General features: G+C 38.6%; 2 protein-coding genes across 2 annotated transcripts in view; one reads left to right on the top strand and one right to left on the bottom strand.

The window, feature by feature from the left end:
- Nucleotides 1-23,559, top strand: part of LOC108150414 — an 81,754-nt gene that overhangs the window by 23,604 nt on the left and 34,591 nt on the right.
- LOC108150478 (chromosome partition protein Smc) lies at nt 9,582-11,321 on the bottom strand. The gene has a single exon (XM_017278684.2). The coding sequence runs from the start codon at nt 11,094-11,096 to the stop codon at nt 9,633-9,635; it is 1,464 nt and encodes a 487-aa protein (XP_017134173.1). The 5' UTR covers nt 11,097-11,321; the 3' UTR covers nt 9,582-9,632.

The following is a 23,559-nucleotide window of genomic DNA, read 5'->3' as shown; positions in this document are numbered from 1 at the left end:
ACTTTTAATTATAATTTCGCTGCTAGGCTACGCAAGCGAATCGCTGCTCATCTGCTGGGAGATATCCACTTCCACTTCCCGGTGATGGCCATCAAAAATGAACTGAAAACTTTTGCCCACTCAGCTAAAGGGCCTGTGAAAGCCCTCAGTTTCCATGGCTCTACACTTTTATTACACCTGGGCTTTATGTTGGCTTTGTCATCAGCCGACTTAATTGGCCGCTTAACGCCCACTCATCGTCTGAGGTCGGCTCATTAGGTGACACCGGGTCTAGCGGCCGACCTTGATGACCTCAAATGCCTCTGGATTCTGAGGTTCCGTCTTGGATTTCACTTCATCGGATATCCGTGTCCTGCAGCATCTGCAATTTACATGTAAATTAGAGCGACGATCCCGCGGCATTCCAACCTGTAATTAACGCCTCACATGCCATGTGTTTTGTCTCGGAACTTTAACAAACATAAAACAATAGCTGCGGGCCAGTAAATATTCCCAAAGCGCCCAACCGCATGGCCAGCAATAATTAAATACGCTTTTAAATGCTATTCAACAATTATGATATTTGTCAGTGCCGCATGTCAACTATTACTCCTCATTGTTGTAACTGCACTCCAAATTCCACTGCACTCGGGGGCATGTGAGAATGTTTTCTGCACGAATTCACACGTTACTGGGCGAAAAACAAGGGAAATCTACTCGTTTGCTGACGGATATTGGACACTCTGCGGATGAAAAAACAAAACTAATTGCCAAAACTAACGAGGCTAAATTTGATAAAATCAAATCAAATCTCAAATCAAATCAAACTTTGCTATATGATTTATTTGAATAAACACATTATTCCTTTTTTTACCACTAATTTTTTGGAAGAGTTTATTTATCGCAATCGGTTTTTAATTTGAGATGGCAGATGGCTTAATAGTACTTGATAAATATACCCTGACTTGCCTTGTTTGTGATAATTTTCGTTAGTGTAATTTAATTCAAAAACAAAGTACAAATAGTTTTGCTATCATGGTCAGTTTTATCAGGATATTTAAATGTATTAATACAATGCACTCAATTATGCACACAAACAAGAAAATTTAAATGGATTTGCTTTTGAGTCGACTGACTTGTTTTGCACAATAACAAAGTTATGAACAAAAATGCATTGTTATTTTGAGGCATATTATTTTCTTAAATTTATTGCAAATGGTGGGCTGGCACAGCAATCAAACAAAAGCTAAAATAATCTGATTAAGCATAGACAGATTTAATATCTTTAAATTTCATTTATTTTCTTAAATAAGGAAAATAAGTAAATGCAATGCATGTAATGCATTGATTTGCTTAATGTATGAGTTTTCAAGATATCATAACCAATTTAAATTGTGGTTAACTAACAAATTATTTTATCACAACATTTTTTATTTATGACCAAATTCTTTTCTCATTTTGAAATTCATTAACAATAACAAATTGCAAAAAATATGGAATTATTTCTTCCCACACACGCATAAATCACTTTCGCCAGACTTCTCATATGAATATTTTAGCGCATGTACCCTCGATAGGATCAAATTGCCGACAGGCAGTGTATAAATATGCACCTAAATGCATAAAGTTTGTGAAAAAATTCGCAGTTTACGCGAACCAGGCCCAAAACCAAAGAAGAGTGAGAACGAGAACAATGCGCTTTTCCGAGTGGCTTTCTCATACGTAATTAAACTGATAGCGGGCGACGTCGCCGCCGAGCATTCAGCCTAATGATAATGCGAGAAGGGCGCCTCAGGTAGCGACCGAGTATCTGAGTCGCCGAGTATCTCAGTATCTGAGCAACAGAGTATCTCGGTGCCTGGGTATCTCGAAAAGAGAGCCGCTTTCAACCTGTTGCTTTCAATCGCGGCCCGCTCTTCAATCTGAAATCCCGCCGATCGGCGACTTGGCAAACCGACTTCAGTCAACGAACGCGTCTCAATCCGAGCGAACGTCTCGTTCCGCTGGCAGTAAAAGATACACCTCTCCGGCGACTGTGTGCGTGTAAGATACCGATGTATCTGTGAGTGCGATGAGATTGCCGGTTTAAGATTTTGTGTATTTCTACCTGTGCCTCAGTGTCTTTTATTCGATCCGATATCAGAATTATACACACCAATACGAAACGAATCTGACGGATACCGCACGCAGCGCCTAAAGTCGCCATCGAACGGCGGTGTATGCAAAGTAGCAGCAACGAAAGCAACGAACCCAGCGAACTCCGAAAACGAATTGGATAATTTCTTTGCCAAACAACGCAGAATTTGGCGGATTGCCAAAGTTTGCACAAGCAATTTCTACGAACGACAAGCGGAAAGGCACTAGATACCAAAGTATCCCGCAACCAGTAAGGTAAAGAATAGGTTAATATGAGACAAAACCAATTCTTGCTTAAAGAAAGTTGAGATCAATAAAAAAATATTGATTTTAAAATTAAATTCTAGATTTAAGATTGTTATATTTTTGTCAAGGGGTTTTTAAGCTTTAAATGGAATTTACCAAGGTAAAGTTTATCTTTAGGTTTCAAACACTCAATTTAACATTTTTTTTAAGAATTTCGTTACAAAAAAAATTGTAATCATTGTGGTCACTGATTTGATTACAATCTGGATCTGGATCTTAAGTTATTATCGCAGTTACTTTTTGTTTGAACTTTTATGTCAATATATATATTTTTTCTCCTCATGTCAGCATGAGCATTCGCTCTTTCTTTGGTTATACAAGAGACTGTAATTGCTTCTCCGCAATTTAAAGAAGAATCTTGCACAGGAGGAATCCGCAGACGGGCTCTGATTATTTTAACGGTTTTTAAATTTAATTAGCCGCGGAGTCAAAGAACAAAGAAGCAACGTCACCGCAAAGGTAAAATATACTTAACTGCCTCCTTGTTTCTTCCCTGTTTCTGTATCTCTGCCTCTCGAGGGGCACATTTTATACACACAGCTCACGCGTGTGTGGATGCACATTCACCCACTCCGCCCGGAGAACTTGTATCGCTCAGATACGTTCGGTCGACTCACAAGCCTCTCTGCAGTTGTTTTTATTTTTCACAACCAGCCCGCGTCTTGTTTACCTTTCCTTGCTGCAAGCTCAGCTTAATTCTTATGCACGTCTCGGGCTTTTTGATGTTTGCATTGCCGCCGTGACATCGCCGAAGATTCCCGGCCATTACCAAGTTCAAGACAGATACATTTGGAACTGGAACTCGATTCGCAACGCGACCATGGTGATGAGGGAATTACGAGTTTGAGGGGCAACAACATTCGTTGGCAACTCGGGCTGGGCATGACTAATTTGCCGCAGCAACAATGACAAATAGCACAGGTATCTGTTAGATACAGCTGTGTATCTTGTAGGTGCAAAGAGATTTGAGGGCGTTCTCGAACAATAGTCGTCAATGTTGTCAATGAAAAAGAGACTATAGCACACCCCCTCTAAAAATCACACTAAAAGGAAGTATAAATCAGGTTCACTTTGAGCTCTGTTCCCCAGGCTTTCAATATTTTTCTTTCTAATATAAATAAAGGTAGGATGGGAATGGCTTAAAAACTCATAAAATAATTAATCATTTTAATTTAATTTTAGCAAAGATAAATAGCCATGACCTTCAATTTCAAAGAATAACCTATTTAAAATATTAAGCAGATAAATGGTGCATGTATATGTTGGACTCATCAAGGTATCTTTTAGGTGTGAAGAAGTTTGGGGGCGTTTTTGAACAATAGTCAGCAATGCTGTCAATGAAACGACAAAGAGACTACACCACTCCCTTTGAAAATTAGACAAAAGACAGCTATTGTTCACATTTGAGACCTGATTTTAGATTAATTTTTCACACTTATAATTGTATATATATAGGCTTTAAATAAATTTATCATTTTTTTTATATTTATTTTTTCCTCCTCATCAAATAAATTTTAAAAATAATTGAGACTACAATTTTTATTAAAAGTTCAAAAATATATATATGTAAATAATATAAAGGAATATATCTAAATTATATTATAGCATTTTAAATATTATTTTGAGTTGTGTTTATCAATCGCTTAATAGTTACCACTCTTTATAATTATTGTTCTATAATAAAATACAAATAAAGGTGTTTTTCATTAACGCAAATACACCATCTTCAAGATAAGCATATTCAAGACAGGGCTTTAAATTTTAAAAATTATCTATATAATACAATAAAGTTTTTCGTAGGTGTGAGCAAGGTGTGTTAAACTCTTATAAGATCGTGTCGAAGGAGATAAGCTGCGAAAGAGATAAACAGATTTATACTATAATTTTATTAATTGTTTACGAAATTCATTTTACATAAATAATGTGGAACGCAACAAAAAGGTGTTTTAAACCATTTCAGCCACTTAGTAATACAGATAAAGACTCTTTAAAAAGCTGTGACACTTAATCTTGAATATTTGTAGTTGAATTAGGTATTCCGCCCACACTCAAATCACATTTGTTGACAGTTTCCAGCAGACACGTTTAACAAGAGCTTGTGTCACCTGTGTGGAAAAGTTTCTCTTTCAAAATAAGATGTACTTCGTATCTCGCTGTCTGTCAGCAGCAAGATGAGTTTAATTAGCACTTGGCTGCATGGCCATAAAAAGTGTTTAAAAATTCTTGACTTTCGACTTGACACTGATTTTTCTGAAACGGTAATGGCTTTTTTATATAGCATATGCTAGTTTCTGAAAGACGTTCAACATTCGTTCGCTTTTGTCTTCGTCGGCGGCGATAAGGTTGGAATGAGCTAAGTTGCGAGCGCTTATCAGATGTGCCGTAAAAATAAAGCACACTTGCTGAACTTATTTATATGCCCAAGATCCAAATATTTGGGCATTATGTCATGAGTATGCCGACGGATTGAGGTTTAGGCTCTCCACAGTTTTCGAGATAGAGATAAGTTGGGGTGCATTGACCAGGGTTGGAGCTGTGAACTCTGCCAATTGCACGAGGTAATTGGAGATTTTCTTTCAACTCTGACTTTCGGCCACCTCCGGGCCACGCCCTTTCCCTCATTAATCATTCATACATATTCATTCCAGGCTACGCCTCCTTTCGTCGGCCCCGAACATTTATCATTATCATTTCGTCAGCTTCCTGAATTTTCCATCTTGTTTGCTTGTCGGACTTTTTCTATTTCCGCTGCAAACATGAAATATCTTTCAGAAATTGTGTTGAGTATTTCCCTGCCGCACAAACTTATTATAATTTATGCAAAAAACGGTGACAGTTATTGAGTTTAATAACGATATTTTTCTTTCTTTTCGCTCAGTTGTATTTGCATTTTTATCGAAACGAAAACAGCTGCCACAACAGAGAAAAATAGCTTTATGTGAGACATTTCTGGGCTTGGGCTTGGGTTTGGGTTGAGCTTTTGGCCACTTAGATCTCTGTTCAGTGATAAACCCACATCAGAATAAACTGGTCGCGAAAACTGTAATAAAGCCAAATGCAAATCGGTTTAACTGTGTTTTAACGAGTGTCATCAAAAGTAAACTTAAATGAGATGGTTCACAAGATAAAATGATGAAAGTAAGGGTGTAAAACTGGGTGAAAGCCTTATCCCACATATAGTTCCCTTGAGTTGCTACATACATTCAGTTCTTTAGTTTCAAATCGAAATTAGCCACGATTCATTCATTATAATCCGTCAGATCCGATAGTGCAATTATCTGGTAGACATGCCAGAATAATTATAGGCAAATTAACGCTCTGCCTTTGGTCACAGAACCCAAATTGGTCAAATCACATTAAGCTGCGCAATTGAGCCGACCGACAGTTGAAAATAAAAACGAAAAAACAAAAGCCAAAAAAAAAAATCTGGCCAAAACAAGTCTGTCAATGGTTGCCGGCGACTTTGTTTTGTTTTCGCGTGTTTTGTGCCTGACAAATTCAATGGCCAAAATGGATGTGAAACATTTTTGTGAATGTGACGGAAAAATCTGTAAACAAGCGACAGAATGGGGCTGATTTAAACAACCATAGATACGTTTGTATACACCTGAGGGTAGAACAATATCAGTTAAGATGACTTGGCAAAAATGAGAGTAACTTAAATAATACATCTATCTACTTAGTCAAGTAGTTTTGGCATTGTTTAAGTAGCAACTATTTTGTTAAATCGCAGCTTTATATTTAAGACGTTTAGTAAGAAAAACAACTGTTTGAAAATGTTTTATTATAAGTCATTAAAACGTTATACATATAGCAGAAATTTAACAATTTTCAATTTTTGAAGGAAAAAAAGATTTCTTGAATACGTAACGACATTTTTGTGTTACTATTGTGCCCGTTTCTATCTTAAAGTATGCCTACATCGATGATTCAGAAGGCGGTCAACGGAAATGCAATTGAAGAGTTTGAGACTTCCTATGAACTTTGAAACCAGTGAATCATAATCTTTAAATTCAGTTGAGTTAATAAAGTGTGTTAAAAGAATTGTCCAGCCTCAGTCGACATTTCTCGCCCTTGTTTTTGTTTAGGTCGCAGAAATCGTAACAGTTTTTGGGGCAGTAGCTCCAATGTGGACCAGAGTTTGAGTTGTTATTGTTTTTCGCAGTTGCTCTTACAATCATATTGCGGTTGCTGGCGTTTTTCTCAATATATATTTTTTGTGGCATCAGCTGCCTTGAAGTGGCTGCAATGTGTCGCCGAGGCGATTGAAATTCTTATTGAATGCCAGCTCAAGTCAAGCCAAGTGTGGAGCGATTTATATTTCGTTTTGTTTCGCCAACGCCAACGGTCAACGCTTAAAATGTAAGCCAGATATAATGGCCATAACAATAGCCATAAGCTGGCTAAAATTGAATTGTCTCTATCTGGTGTACGTGAGTGTATCTGACCGGGGGCAGCTAGCTACAGATGAATAAGCTTGAGCTGCACTTAACCATTTAATTATTGATTTGCTCGCCCAGCGGATACATTAAATATCTATAGGAAAAAATTTCAGAGTTAATAAAACTTCCAGGGAAACTTACACTGAAATTGTTTGTTAAAAATTCGTAATACTTGTGATAACTCTTTTAAATATATATTTTTAGTTTATACAACAACAGAGGCAGTATTTTATTTTAATATTATATGGTAATATTCGTTTCGTAAGTTTTTTTTATTGAAGTGAGTATAACAATGTGAATGCAAATCAGTGAAGCAATTAGTTTAAATCCCAAAGTATTAAATTGTTGTAGAATTTCATTTAATTTTATTTAATAACCATAAACTGAGTTTAAAGTACGGTACATTTGAGGTGTTATTTTATTTACTTTTATTAAGCCTCTTAATGTAACATTCAGGTAATATTATCAGGGAGTCGGCAGCATTAAAATAATTGTATTTATCTTATTATTGTTTATGGCGACATTCCATGGGCAGAGTCTGCGGCGGTCGCATTCGCTGGCTTTGCATTAAAAATAATTGTTTATTTATAGCAGTCGATTGGTTGGAAACCAGTTCAACCCGCAACGTTAAAAGCGAGGAAAAGCACACAAACAAATCGCAGCCCAAGGGCTATAATGTAGTTTATAGTATATAAATATAAGCAGCAGCCAATGCTGATATCATCTTTGGATAATTGCACGCAATTTTCACTCACCGCCCACATGATAATCTCGGGCTACCAGCTACTTCAACCGATTTCTGTGGGCTGCATTTAGCGTGGGCCTCCGCTTATGGATTGGCTTTGCTGATGGCATTTGAAAGCCACCGAAGTAATTTTTATGAGCATCTATTTCCTCCGTTTGTCTTTCGGCGGGGCATTAGTATGCGATGCCACTGCATTTTCCGTGTCAAGCATATGCGTACTGCCTACCAACCTGCCCGATTCCAACCCGCCGCCAGCCAACCTACGAGCCATGTTAACGACGCTGCATTTCCTTCATTTTCCTGAGCATTTCCATTTTCCATTCCCAGCATGGCAAGCAAACAGCTAACAACAACCCACTTCTCGGGCCATTTATTGCTTTGTTCTCGGGCTCGCATTCAATGTCTCTGAGCCTGTCTTTCATTGTTCCCTTTTTTGGTCTGCGACGAGCTCTCTGTCTCTGCAGAGAAAAAAAAAATCATAAAAATTATGATTAAGTTTATTACTAGTTCGTTTATATAAACAACAGAACGATAAAATGTTGTTCTCTGATTTTATGTAGTGAAAATTATATTGGGATATATGATGACCAGTACTTGAATATTTTTTCTCAATGGGCCTTTCTTTCCGTGTTGACTTGAAACTGGGTCCCCAATGATTGTTGTGGCATGAATCCGGTGGAGAAAAGGTTCTTTGGTTCGAGTGACCAACGAAGCAGAATCAGCTCAATTACTCAACTTTTGCAGATCTCGTTTCCAATTTCATTGCAATGCAAACACATTTCCAGCCACACGACGACTCTTATTAGAGTCAGTAACGCTCTTCCAGGTGGAAAAGGTGCAGACATGCTGGGGCACACAATTTCACATCTTGGCCAAGTTGAAGACCTGGCCCCAAAAAAGTTTTTGGCATAAAAAGTTTGCCAAGCAACCTCCTATGACCACAGACGAAAAGACAAAACAACCTCACACCATTGGCAGTCTTAACTTGAAACAGAAACTGAGTTGTGGTTGTGCTGGTTGCTTCTGCAAATCCACACACTCAGAAATATATTTTTAAAAAATGTAAAGCTGTCTGATTTAATAAGGAAAAATAATAAAGTTAGCAGCATATTTTTAGCGACAACAGTAAAAGCTTGGTTTTAAATTGTTCTATTAGAGGTGAATTACCCAAAAATATAAAAATTCGTGAAAGATGATACTATAAAATTGTACTTAAGCAATTCCACTGTCTTAAAAAATTCACAATATTTTGTTCTGTGCATTTTGAAGTTGTATCTTTGTGCAAAGAGTATTTTCAGAGAAAGTTTCGGCAGTTTGGTCGAGAGCATGTACTGGAATAGTTGGCAAAAAAGCGACTTTGGCAACATTCTTGGGCCTTCTTTGGCTGCCATTATGAAATTTAAGCCAGCCCACGGTAGTCGGCTAATGAATCCATGAATTGAAAGTAAAAGTCCCGCATGCGTCTGTGCCCCGCGCCCAAGTGCACTTACGCTCCATCTGGGTTCGTTCGAACCGTGTTATTGTAAGCAAATTTCCAGCTGCAATGTCGGTAGACCGGTTGTTCGGGTACGAAACCTGACCTGTTGCAAAAGCCTGGCATAAGAATGGGTAAGAAAGTGAATTTCATTTACCATGCGAGCAAAGTCCATGGAAAAGTCCATTTAAGAGCAGCAGCAAAAGGCTTAAATTAAGCACATACTGCTCAGTGGGTTGTTGCTGCTCCACTTGTGGTCTATTAATAATACAGTTGAGAAAATAATGCATTTCTCGAGGTAACATTTTCGAAGATTTTAAGAACAGACTGGGTACTACTCAGATTTAGCTTTACATATTTTCATACATTTTACCACAAAATGTTAAGCCAAAAACTGATCCTGCTTCTATTTTTGAGCCAAAATAGTCTACAAAATTAACCAACATGACTTTTGGTATTATTGAAAATTTTCTGGGTTCAAGATATGTAAAATCAGTTCTTAGTATTAAAAGTCCACTGTAAAGGAATTTGTATTTGGTAAACTGATAAATCACTTCTTTAGATTAAAGGTCTCGATCTCCTCCTCTGTGAGGATGGATTTCTTGAGGGCGGAGAGGACTTCCGCAGGCTGCTTGGAGAGCAGCTTCATCCGCTCCGACGCCACGAACTCGTCCTGGCGAGTCTGTACATCGGACAACGCCTGGAGGATGTCGTGCACCTCCTGTGCGGCGGCAATCCGGCGCCGCTTGCCCTCCTCTACCATATCGGCCATGTCCTTGTAGCACTGGACGTCCAGATTCCGGGTGTTCTCACGCTGGGCCACCTGCATTCGGTACTGTCGCTCCCCGAAGCACATGGGATCCTTCGGCATGACGAGGGCATCCTGCACGGCCTTGTTCCGGAAGAACTTCTGCTCCTCGCGCTGGCTTAGCAGCTGTTCGCGGATCTCCACTTTCCTGGCCATCTTGGTCCTGGCCTGCTCCAGAACCATGGCGTTCTCCTTGGCCTGGGATTCGCGGATCAGAAGATTGGTGATCAGTTGGTCGCGGGACTCCAGATCGTGCCTGATCTGGCTGAGCTGGAAGCCCAGTCGAGCGGCGTTTATGTCCCTGGCCTCGATCGCGGCCAGGTGTCGCTTCCTCGTCTTGGACTCATAGGCCGCCGTTACGGGTCCCAAGGCGTCCAGGATTCCCCTTTCGGGCTTATTCCTCTGGGCCAGGGAGTAGGCCTCGCGAGTCTGCTTCAGCATGGCTGCCGATTGGTCCAGGGACTCCAGGAGCACCTTGCGCTGCTCCACCTTGTTCATTGCCTCCTTGAGGTTATCCTGCTCAATCTTGGTCCTGCATTCGCGCAGCTCCAGACGCCCCGCCTCGATGGCCTGTTGCTGATCCTTCAGGCGCTGGGCTCGTGCCTCTGAGATCTGGGTCATTAGGTCCCGGCGAAAGGTGGCCGCCTTCTGCACCCTTTGCCTATTCTCCTCCAACTGCTCCTGTTCCAAAGCACGCTGCTGCGCCAGAGCCTCGACCCGTTCCCGCTGCCGATCCTCCAGCGTTTGCTTGACATTGTTCATGATCTTGGTCTTCACCGACAGGGCTGTGTGGGCCCGGGCCACCTCCATCTCGAGATCCCTCAAATTGGCCACATTGCGGTGCAGTTGGAGGCATCTGCTGGCCTCCACCTTCTGGCGGGCCAATTCGCTCGCCAATCCGAGGGTAATGTCGCTATCGGTTCGCTCCTGACTCTGGCGAGGATGCATTTTTTTGTTGCGCTCGGCGGCCACTTCCTCCACCTGGAACTTGACCAGCCGGAACAGCGAGTTCTCCGCCACCGAGGACTGCGACATCAGGCGGCAGGCATCCTTGTCGAGGACACAGTCGTCGCCTTTGGGCAGGGGCTTTAGGTGGGAAAGCATGTTGGGAATGGGCTCCTGGGCCGCGGTGGCGAAGATCGAGACACCCGGATTGTCCCACACGCCGTAGACAACGCGCTCCATCTCCGAGTGGTGAGCATGCATCGTGATTTAGGGCAAGTTAACTATTCACAAAAAAAAACTCAGCAGAGAACGAAATATTCGAAGTTTCTTAATTGATTTTGTTCGTCTTATCTGTACTTGAAGTCTTGTTGTGTGTTACTAACCTAAAGAAACGTGCTCACCAACTGAGCCGATTAAAAACTCACGAGAAAATTGACAGGTTTAATTTTAAAGACAGTTTTCGTATGGATAAATAGGTCTGTAAGACAGCATTGTCTAATTGAAGTATTTAAAGGTGGTTACTTTATATCAAAAAAAGATTTAAAACCAATTCAGTTGAAATTGTCCATGATTGCAAAAAGTTCATATCGATTATATCGGTTTCCCTGGAACTGAAAACCTGTGTTTAAGCTATTCTAAATTACTTTCTCCCCTCGATTCTCGAAAGGCATTGTAGCTTTATGCAACTACTTTTACTGAAGCTGGAAACATGCACTCAAATGTGGGCCGTCGGAGGTTTTGTGGACTTCCACTGGATTAGCATATTTGAGTGGGTTTGGGTCATGACGCCATGAGATCTCTCTGCATGGCCGCATTGGGAGCCACATGCTCTACGGGGGGCCAACTTAATGGGGATATGTGCGTCAAAGTAGCTCTCAAGTGCCTTCCCCCGGCGAGGAACTATTAGTTGTATTTTCCTGTACATTTGCATACGAATTTGTATGACAAATCCCATACCGGCTAATCGATTGAATTTCTAAGCTTGAATGCGTTGCACTCAATAAAAGAAATATTTTTCCTGCATTTAAAATGGTTATTGCGTTAAGTGAGATTGGTATAATTCTCTAGCTATCAAATGAATTTACTCTACCAAATTTGTATTTTGCCTTAAATTATTTAAAAATAAATTATTAAAATTCAAAATTACTCGGAAAGCCAAAGTTTAAATACCCTTGTAGTAAAGCTATAGATCCGAAATGATATGAAACTTTAATGATATTAAACCACATAAAGCAAAAAAAGAGAAAGGCAAAATGTCAGCTATAGGATATAGACGTCCGATAAAACTGGATCTGCGTACTTATAAAATAATCGATTGCGAAAGTTTCAAATTTCTTGATTTTAAACTGAGCTCTCAAGCGGTATAAAAAGTTCGAAAATATACCCTCGAAAAAAAGTAACGACTAAAAATTATGAGGAATAAACAAGCAGTAGTGAGATACGAACCCTGAAAAAATTCAATTAAGTCAAAGAATTTTTTATGATATAAAGCTGAACAAAATTGAAGAAAAATTGAAATATATTTATCGGAGTGCTGAGGCAAACGTTCTAGAGCGATCTGTCGACCATCTTTATCGTCTGGCTTCCATAATTTATATATAGTTATCTAACTGCTGAGCGCTGGTTAAATGCTGCCCTGTCATCGCCGTCTTCATCATCGTCATCGTAATCATCGGAGGCAGAAACAGCGGAGCTCCCAGACCATCAGTCACTGTCCACGACAGAAGCTTTTTAGAGGAGTTGGTGGCGGAGGAGGAGGATGATGATGAGTAGCTCCAGTAGCAGCTGCAGCTTCCGAAGGCACTTTCCTCCACGCATTTGTTGCTGTCCCTGCTTTTTGCCGGCCAGAGTCCGGATAACCTTTCCATTTTACAACTGTCAACGGCGCAGCGAATGCGATTTGCCAGCGGTTTGTTTTATTTTCAGTCTCCCGTCCATTTGCCATTTATTTTTCTCCTTTTTTACCCATTGGTCGTAATTACGCGTAAAGTTTTGTGCCTGCATTTGAAATTGTACGCAATTTTCCCAAAAGTGTCAACGCATGTCGGGCTTTAAAGTTTTGTAAAATGTTAATTTGTTGCCGTGGCTAATGTTGCATTCGGTTTTTCTTTAACCACTGCAGCTGCTGTTGAGTTTTTGTTTGTTTGTTTGTAATTCGAATCGAACGCGTCTGGCATTACATGATGATCATTATTGCACTATGTTGAATGGATGATGGAAAGTGGTGGTCCGTCGTCCCTATGATACAGCAGAAATGGTGGACTGGCCGGACAGTAGAAAGCATTGTGCTTACCTTAATTGATATAATAAGTATATCTGCCACTCGCACGGAAGTTCAGCATTAAGACTTTGGCTGGGTCATCGTCAATTAATCAAGCCAACTTTGGGGAGAAACTCACCTCGTTTCGTTCAACGAACTTTAATGTGGCTTTTCTATGATATCTAATCTTTAAAGTATTAAATGTGTGAAATGCAAATGCTATAAACACCTCATGCGGGCACTGTTTACTACTCATTTATTGATTTTAAATCAAGTTTCTGAATTGGCAACAATTTAAAAAACACATTTGAGTGCAATGCCACAATGGTACTTGTTGTTAAGCACGCATTTATAAATGCATTGCACGTCCGTAAGGTAATTTGTACTTCGAGTTTAAAACTATATATCTTGGCCCTCCTTTGATATCTACAAATTCGAGAAACTCTTTTTGAGCAAAAGCAAGCCTTTCCCTATTTGTTGACCCGGAATGTCTGACAAGTGAGGAATGCACACAATAGAAAAGCGCTTGAATCGCCAGGCACCACATATATATTCGTATTCCACTGTGCAGACGCATGAAAGAAACTTGACCCCTTGGACCAAGTCACTTGAAAGCGGGCATTGTGCAGTTAATTTTATTTTATTTATATACTTTGACTTTGATTCCATTTCAAATTGAAACTTCACCGTAACTTTAGACGGGCCAATCAATAAATTCAGAAATGCTGCCAGTGACTGGGAAAATAAAAGGCTCAGGGCGGCAGCAATATGGAAAAACTTTCAACTGCAAGTGGCAGCCAGCTTAAGACAAAGTTTCAAGTGCAATTTTCATATAATTTCCACACAAACAAACTGACGGTTCACTTGGGGGACATGACCTGAGGTCGGGTTAATATCTTATTGAAAATGAAAATATCAATTTGCCATTCAGGGTAAACATAATGACTTTACAAAGGGGTTTTGTAGGCAAAGGATTTATTGATACCGAAAGAGAAGTTCATTTGACATGAATGTCTATTTTACTGGTTGGAAAATAAGAGAAACAAACGGAGGATGATTTTGTAGTTTATTAAAAAGGAAAATGTAAGAAAAAGTTGTACAGCTTATAGTTCGACAAAAGGATCAATTGGTAATTTCAAAAAGTAAAAGTATAAGTTGCTTTTTTCATTCTCGTGTATTTTAATGCAAAGAAAGCACCAACCTGTAATTCGACATATTTTATAAATTTTACTAAGGAATTATCTTTTCCTTTTTATAAAAAAATTGTATTGCTCACAGTTCTCACAGTTCTTTAGAAAGTCTTACTAGAACATCAAAAGGGTCACTAAGTGTTTGTAGAATAAATGGAAGGGTTTTGTACTGAACAAGAATAGCAAAGCAGATATTTACTAGAAACCTCCTTAATCGGGAAATCTATGCTTCCTTTAAATCAGGAATAGTCACTTTCGTTGGGTGGCTTGAATGCTAATGTTGCCCATTTCTGGTTCAAGCCACAGAATGAATTTTAATTAAATTGTGTTTATAAATAATGGCCTTTCACCCGGCTCACCACCAAATTGAGTTACATAATTATGCGTGGACTGACTGTGACGGTGGCCATAAACCAGAGTGGGGCGCAAAAAGGCCAAACGAGACAATCAGTCAAACCCAAAACAGCGATCCAAACATGTGGATTTTGGGGCCAGAGGAGTTGGGCTGGCGGATGGGTGGCAGCATTTCATTGATATCAAAGTCTCGATGCTTACACACTTAATCGAATTTAGCGACAATTTCACCGAGTTTCCATTAGCCGGTTGTAATGGATGATTTTCCAATTACCGGTCCGCCCTTCCGCCATCACTCTCCCCTTGTTTTTTCGGGGACCACACTGCGTATGGGTAATGGCAATGGAATCAGCAAATGCGATGCCAATCGCACGCACATTCGTCATCCACACAACGAGGAGAAAACTCCCCGCAAAATGCAAATTGACGGGGGTAATGTCAGGGTTATTGTTTCCTTGTGGCTTTTGCCAAATCGCTTGCTTTCTTTGTTGCCCCGAGTTATGTTGCTGTCGCTTCAGCGAGCCCAACAGCCTCATTTTGGCATTTCCGAATGGCAAATAAAATTGATACACTTTCATTTGTGATCGCGTGTGTGGGCTGTGGATTCGTGTGCACAAAGAAAAAATAGTTAACCCAAACTTGGTTTGGAATATATGAAATAATGTTTTAAATCCACTTTTAATTCTTGATCTATAAACTGATCTATTAAAATATCTTTAAGTGTAAAGCCCACATCAATAACATTATTGCACTCAACTCTCTGAAATTAGATTAAATTCCACGAGACAGAGTATATATATTTTTTTCTCCATGAAGATGTGGGGGTCTGAATGTGGCGTTTGTCATTTCCATCACAATCAATTTTTAATGCCCAGCATTCACCTGTCCGAGCTCACGAACCCGAGCACGTTCCTCGAGCCACATGGGGCATGGAAACATGATTTGCCTGTTGCACCGAATGGCCTTTGCCATCGGAGCAACGGAATCACATGCTCCGGCATTCTGAAGAGCCTTTGACACAAGCAGGTCAGGTTGCTTTCGACGGGTTTTGCTGGCAGTTGGCCAAACTGTTGCTAGATTGGAAATTGGCCTCAACAGGTGCAGCGCCGAGCTCAATTATGGCTGACAAGGGGCAGATAATTCACTGCTCGACTGTAGATTGACACCGCCTTTAATTAAATGCCGGTTGACAATGTACAGCTGGCATACTAACTTGAAGCACCAATAATTGCCTTGGGAAAAATGAAAGGTTCAATTCAAAGAAGTTTTCAAAAAGATTGCAAGGCCCAGCTTATAAAAAAGTAAAATTCATTTGTGTCAATATTTCTAATTTCCTATTTAACAAGAAAGAAAGCAAACTTCGGCAAGCCGAAGTTTATATACCCTTGCAGCTATTGCAAGAATTAAACATTTTTGAAAACATTAAAATTATAATTTACTTGCGTATAAGTTTAAAAACATTGAAGCTATGATGATTTGCAGCTCAATTATTTGATAGTTATTTTATATATTTTTATTGTTCCTATGGGAGCTATATGATATAGTCGTCCGACTTTGATGAAACTTAAACCGTAAATTGGAAATATTTAACCAATGTCTTACTCAATGTCGAAGAACTAAACATAAAATTAAAAAACAGAAAAGTTATAATTTTTTTTCATTTATTTCTCCGATTGTTCCTATGGGAGCTATATGATATAGTCGTCCGACTTTGATGAAATTTAAACCGTAAATCGAAAATATTTAACCATTACTAAATGTCGAAGAACTAAACAAAAAATTAAAAAACAGAAAAGTTATAATTTTTTTTCAATTATTTTTCCGATTGTTCCTATGGGAGCTATATGCTATAGTCGTCCGATTTTGATGAAACTTAAACCGTAATTCTGAAATATTTAACCATTGCTATATGTCGAAGAACTAAACAAAAAATTAAAAAACAGCAAAGCTATAATTTTTTTTCATTTATTTTTCGGATTGTTCCTATGGGAGCTATATGCTTTAGTCGTCCGATTTTTATGAAATTTAAACCATAATTCTGAAATATTTAACCATTGCTATATGTCGAAGAACTAAACAAAAAATTAAAAAACAGCAAAGCTATAATTTTTTTTCATTTATTTTTCCGATTGTTCCTATGGGAGCTATATGCTATAGTCGTCCGATTTTGATGAAACTTAAACCGTAATTCTGAAATATTTAACCATTGCTATATGTCGAAGAACTAAACAAAAAATTAAAAAACAGCAAAGCTATAATTTTTTTTCATTTATTTTTCGGATTGTTCCTATGGGAGCTATATGCTTTAGTCGTCCGATTTTGATGAAATTTAAACCATAATTCTGAAATATTTAACCATTGCTATATGTCGAAGAACTAAACAAAAAATTAAAAAACAGCAAAGCTATAATTTTTTTTCATTTATTTTTCCGATTGTTCCTATGGAAGCTACATGCTATAGTCATCCGATCCGGCTCGTTCCGACTTATATACTACCTGCAATAGAAAGACAACTTTTGGGAAAGTTTAATGCAGATAGCTTTAAAACTGAGAGACTAGTTTGCATATAAACGGACGGACAGACGGACAGACGGACAGACGGACGGACAGACGGACGGACAGACGGACGGACAGACGGACATGGCTAGATCGACTCGCCTAGTGATGCTGATCAAGAATATATATACTTTATAGGGGCGGAGATGTCTCCTTCACTGCGTTGCAAACTTCTGACTGAAATTATAATACCCTCTGCAAGGGTATAAAAATTAAACATCAATTTCAACTGCAGGCGGCATTTACACAAAGGTGTTAACGTATTATTTATATGTTTTATGGCAGAACAAATATGTCAAAATAAAATGGAACAGCCTGTCGGTGGATCGATTGGCTGCACATAACTTTCCACTTAAATGCAGCTGTTGATTGACACATGGCTAAAATTGAATTAAGTTGGTTGTCATAAATTTTATATCCAGTTAAAGTGGAGACATAAGCCAAAAGTGAAAAAGCGGCTTGTGTGCCGCATGTGCGGAATTAACAGCCAACTACTCGAGCGATATATGTACCTGTATATACATACATAAATAAAAATCGGGCACACTGCCCACCCAAGCCAAAGCGCTGAGTCACCGACGGAATTTGCCAGATTTAGAGTTTGGCCAAGATTATAAATAAAACGTGCAAAAGGTCTGGTACTTGGTTTGAACTAACAACACAAATTGAAATTTATGAGTGTGCTTTCATTTGTATTATTAGGGCAAAACAAATAAATTTCGAAGTGTGCACTTTATTCTGAAAGTACAAAAGCACTTTTCAGCTTGATGATGTGATTAACTTAATTACGAAGTATTGCTTGGAACACTCAGATAAATAACTTTTATTTAAAATACAATAAGTTTCATGATTGCTAGCCCCGTAGATTATATTTTCAAAAACTTTTTTTTACTTTATTATCCCTCTCAAAATTCAACTGTCAAGTTACTTGTGACTGTCAAAATTTTGGCCTGAATTTCTGGCCAACTAATTTGATGAAAAGCGTGAAAATGCAAATCCATTTTCCCTCGTGCCTCGCGAGACTGGGTCATAAATCGTCTGGACATTACATAATTAAGCGGAATTGTTGGCTAGTTAGCGTGTACGTTGCCTTCAATTACTTAAAATTCTGAATGGCCGGCAATGAATTGAACATTGTCACGCTCGTTGGGAGGAAATGGTCCAGAGGAGGGGTGTTGGGGTGGCAGACGAAGGTGAAGTGTTTGCCAAAACGGAAGACGTCAAGTAACGCCAGGCAACGGCACTTGGCTGGCCAAATTGGTGAGCCGGCGAGCGGGCTTTTGGCCATAAGTCAACAACCTTTTTGGCAGGCGGCCAATTTACGCACGTACAATTTGTCGTCGGCGGCACGTAGCTCTTGAGTCGACTTTATTTACGGTTAGCCGTTGACTCCGTCTGCAGTGGGTTCCAATGGGAACACTAAATGGGTGTGGGCTATCCGGGCTGCAAAGGTCACGCGGCGTGACGGAGTTTGTTCAGGGACTGATATGGCGAAAGATAGACAACTTGAGAGGGTTAATTCGCACTTACAGCTTAAATGTGTGGATTTATTTAGATTGACCGGATGACACAGTAAAAAGATTTGTTATAAAAAGTTTATTTTAAGCTGTCTGATTAGTGTGTAAACATTAATAATCCTGTTTGAAATAATTGAATTGTTTGTTAAATATGTTTTGTAAATGATGCTAGTTGAAAAAACAGAAAAGAAAAAAAAAAAGGTTTATGAAATGTAAGTGCATATGAATGTGCAGAAATGGACAATTATATAAACAAGAAAGAAAGCAAACTACGGCAAGCCGAAGTTCATATACCCTTGCAGCTATTGCATGAATTAAATACTTTTGAAAACATTTAAATTATGATTTACTTCAGTATATACTGAAAAACAGTGAAGCTATGATGATTTGCAGCTCAATTATTAGATAGTTATTTTATATATTTATACCCTTGCAGAGGGTATTATAATTTCAGTCAGAAGTTTGCAACGCAGTGAAGGAGACATCTCCGCCCCTATAAAGTATATATATTCTTGATCAGCATCACTAGGCGAGTCGATCTAGCCATGTCCGTCTGTCCGTCCGTCTGTCCGTCCGTCTGTCCGTCCGTCTGTCCGTCTGTCCGTCTGTCCGTCCGTTTATATGCAAACTAGTCTCTCAGTTTTAAAGCTATCTGCATTAAACTTTCCCAAAAGTTGTCTTTCTATTGCAGGTAGTATATAAGTCGGAACGAGCCGGATCGGATGACTATAGCATGTAGCTTCCATAGGAACAATCGGAAAAATAAATGAAAAAAAATTATAGCTTTGCTGTTTTTTAATTTTTTGTTTAGTTCTTCGACATATAGCAATGGTTAAATATTTCAGAATTATGGTTTAAATTTCATCAAAATCGGACGACTAAAGCATATAGCTCCCATAGGAACAATCCGAAAAATAAATGAAAAAAAATTATAGCTTTGCTGTTTTTTAATTTTTTGTTTAGTTCTTCGACATATAGCAATGGTTAAATATTTCAGAATTACGGTTTAAGTTTCATCAAAATCGGACGACTATAGCATATAGCTCCCATAGGAACAATCGGAAAAATAAATGAAAAAAAATTATAGCTTTGCTGTTTTTTAATTTTTTGTTTAGTTCTTCGACATATAGCAATGGTTAAATATTTCAGAATTATGGTTTAAATTTCATAAAAATCGGACGACTAAAGCATATAGCTCCCATAGGAACAATCCGAAAAATAAATGAAAAAAAATTATAGCTTTGCTGTTTTTTAATTTTTTGTTTAGTTCTTCGACATATAGCAATGGTTAAATATTTCAGAATTACGGTTTAAGTTTCATCAAAATCGGACGACTATAGCATATAGCTCCCATAGGAACAATCGGAAAAATAATTGAAAAAAAATTATAACTTTTCTGTTTTTTAATTTTTTGTTTAGTTCTTCGACATTTAGTAATGGTTAAATATTTTCGATTTACGGTTTAAATTTCATCAAAGTCGGACGACTATATCATATAGCTCCCATAGGAACAATCGGAGAAATAAATGAAAAAAAATTATAACTTTTCTGTTTTTTAATTTTATGTTTAGTTCTTCGACATTGAGTAAGACATTGGTTAAATATTTCCAATTTACGGTTTAAGTTTCATCAAAGTCGGACGACTATATCATATAGCTCCCATAGGAACAATAAAAATATATAAAATAACTATCAAATAATTGAGCTGCAAATCATCATAGCTTCAATGTTTTTAAACTTATACGCAAGTAAATTATAATTTTAATGTTTTCAAAAATGTTTAATTCTTGCAATAGCTGCAAGGGTATATAAACTTCGGCTTGCCGAAGTTTGCTTTCTTTCTTGTTTTATTAGTTCTATGGGAGCTATATGATATAGACGTCCGATTTTGATAAAATTTAAACCATAATTCTGAAATAATTAAACATTGCCATATGTCGAAGAACTAAACAAAAAATTAAAAAACAGAAAAGTTATAATTTTTTTTCATTTATTTCTCCGATTGTTCCTATGGGAGCTATATGATATAGTCGTCCGACTTTGATGAAATTTAAACCGTAAATCGAAAATATTTAACCATTACTAAATGTCGAAGAACTAAACAAAAAATTAAAAAACAGCAAAGTTATAATTTTTTTCCTTTATTTTTCCGATTGTTCCTATGGGAGCTATATGCTATAGTCGTCCGATCCGGCTCGTTCCGACTTATATACTACCTGCAATAGAAAGACAACTTTTGGGAAAGTTTCATGCAGATAGCTTTAAAACTGAGAGACTAGTTTGCATATAAACGGACGGACAGACGGACAGACGGACATGGCTAGATCGACTCGCCTAGTGATGCTGATCAAGAATATATATACTATATAGGGTCGGAGATGTCTCCTTCACTGCGTTGCAAACTTCTGACTGAAATTATAATACCCTCTGCAAGGGTATAATAACAATTTATTAAGAGCTACAAAATTCAGAATGTGTTCTATAATAAATTGAAACGGTTTTTTTTTAAGTTAAAAAAGTGCACAACATTTTAAGTAACCAGAGAAGGTGTGCCTAACATAAGAAAAATACATCTTAAAATGGTACAATGCCAACCTTTTTTCCACGAAGCTTAAACTCGAATTCAAAGCGAAAAGCACTTTAAGCACGCCTTTAGATGAAAAGCAGTGAGTGTAAAGTCAACTATTTTGGCGGCTTTTTACGGGCATTTTATTTCTTTTCTCCTCTGCCCGGCAGATAGTCAACCGTTTCCAGCTGGCCAGTTCGGGCATTTCATTACCCTGCCGTGCCCAGCCTCGTTACTCATTTTATTTATATTTATTTTTGTGCAGACGCCAGCCATAAATTTATAATTTTATACGAGAAGAAACAAATTTTGCGAGGCTCTCGTCCGGAAAATGCGCCCGGGTCGCAGTCGCAGCTTCATTTGACTAAGTGTTTAGCAATTTTGTTTCGTTTTCGTATTTCGTATATCTCTCTCCCCTTAACTGTGTACCATAATTTTGGCCGAAACAGAAAACCTTTTTTGCCAGAAAACAAAATCCCCAACCAGCACAAGCGTTTTGGGGCATTCCTTTAATGTTTTCATAACTTTCGGCGCGTCTGTCAATAAGTCGAATTCTTGGAAACAAACTCGAAACTTAAGTCAAGTTACGTGACTGCCATGTCAATGAATTCGGAATTCTCGACATCCTTTCAGTGGTTCCGATTTGAATATTAACACATCGAGTGGGTTGAGTGAAGTATTTCCCGTTCGCCCAAGCTGACCGAAGTCCAGCTCCGTTTCAATGTTTGCCCCCATGCTATAAAGCTGAATTTTGTCCCATTTCTCTCCCCTTGCCGGTCACTGAGTCAGTTACCTGATATTGATTTTGTTTAGTTTACATGTGGGACTTATCAAATATTAATCATGAAATATGTCCAACAATGCAGGCTTTCATTTTTCCAGCTTTTCCATGTTGTTGTTTTCGCACATGCGCCAAATAGAGGCCAACATAAAGAAAAACTCAACACCCCGAGCAACAGAGGCGGAGGTCATAAATGAAAATATTGAAATTCGTTGAACACGCGGCTGTCATAGAGCATTATCCGGCATTCAGGACATGCGACATGCAAGGCATTTTTTATATATGTAGGTATATTTTCGGAGTTTCTGGAGAGAATAACGCCAATAGACTCACGCATATATATTTAATCTTCAGCGAGCAATTCGGCCATGTGTGGCTCACTTGATTGCTTATTGAAAAGAAACAAAAATCGTGTTTCATTAGATTGGTTAGTAAATTCTCCATGCTAGTCACATATGGGGCATTACGCTTTTCGGGTACAATTTCTATCCTGTCCAAGGTTCCATGATTGATGGCTACATTTCATTAGGATAATGAGAGGCGACAATGGACAGTAAAATTGTGCGACAGCAGATTGTTAAAATATCAGTTACCAAGTGGAAATAGGTAACCTTTGATTGAGATACCTAAAGTATCAGATTTCCAAGGCGATAGACCCTCATTTAAACTACCTCTAAACTTTAATACAAAAATGTTTTAAAATTTTAAAGGAAATTAAAAGAATTAGATGAATTTGGAAAGTGGGTGGCCTTGTTGCTTATTTTCTTTTACAAATATGAGAATAGAACCTATTTAACAAGTTTTGGGACCACTCAAAAAAAAATTACGACTCGCAAGCGCGTCCATATATTTCAAAGTAACTCTTTTTCCTTTAAAGCTTTCATTATCCCCAACCAATTTTTCAGTTGATCGATGCAGCGCCGTCTAGGGACCATTTAATCATAATTTAAAGCTAAATTATGCGCTTGGACCGGCCATTGAGGACAATGGCGATGGTCCGGCCAATTAGGCACCCCAATCGCCAATTAAAAAACATTTTCTCCCCCTTTTTTTCGCGAAAAGGGCGCGCTTGAAAGCCAAAGCAAATAAACAAACAGTCGGGCAAACAGGCCAAAACGGAATAGCAGACAATGGTCAACAGTGAGTGAAGACCAAGAATAACAGCAAACAGAGGGCAACAAAGGCAGCAATCATGGCGCCGATGACAACGCTGACAGGCGATGCGTCGATTAACTGTTATTTAGCCGGTGCTTAAAATGGCAGCCGTGCGATTTCCGGTGCTCCATTGCTATTACTCTCCTACCCCAACTCTTGTTTTGTGTTTTGTTTTCGCTGTTCATCGTTGAGCGCGCAGGAAAGTAAATGAAAGTACAAATTGGCGATTTGTTTGATTTGGCACTGGAGCAAATCTCGCAAAGCACAGAGAGCAGCAACAGGCAGCTGACGACGGTCGGTCCAAAGGCCCCAAAAGTCTTTTGGCTATAATTTAACGCACGAATG

This window comes from Drosophila elegans, unplaced genomic scaffold (genome assembly GCF_018152505.1).
Source record: "Drosophila elegans isolate 14027-0461.03 unplaced genomic scaffold, ASM1815250v1 contig_476, whole genome shotgun sequence".
Taxonomy (NCBI): Eukaryota; Metazoa; Arthropoda; class Insecta; order Diptera; family Drosophilidae; genus Drosophila; species Drosophila elegans.
Note: the sequence above shows the minus strand (reverse complement) of the source record. Positions and strands in the feature narration are given on the sequence as shown.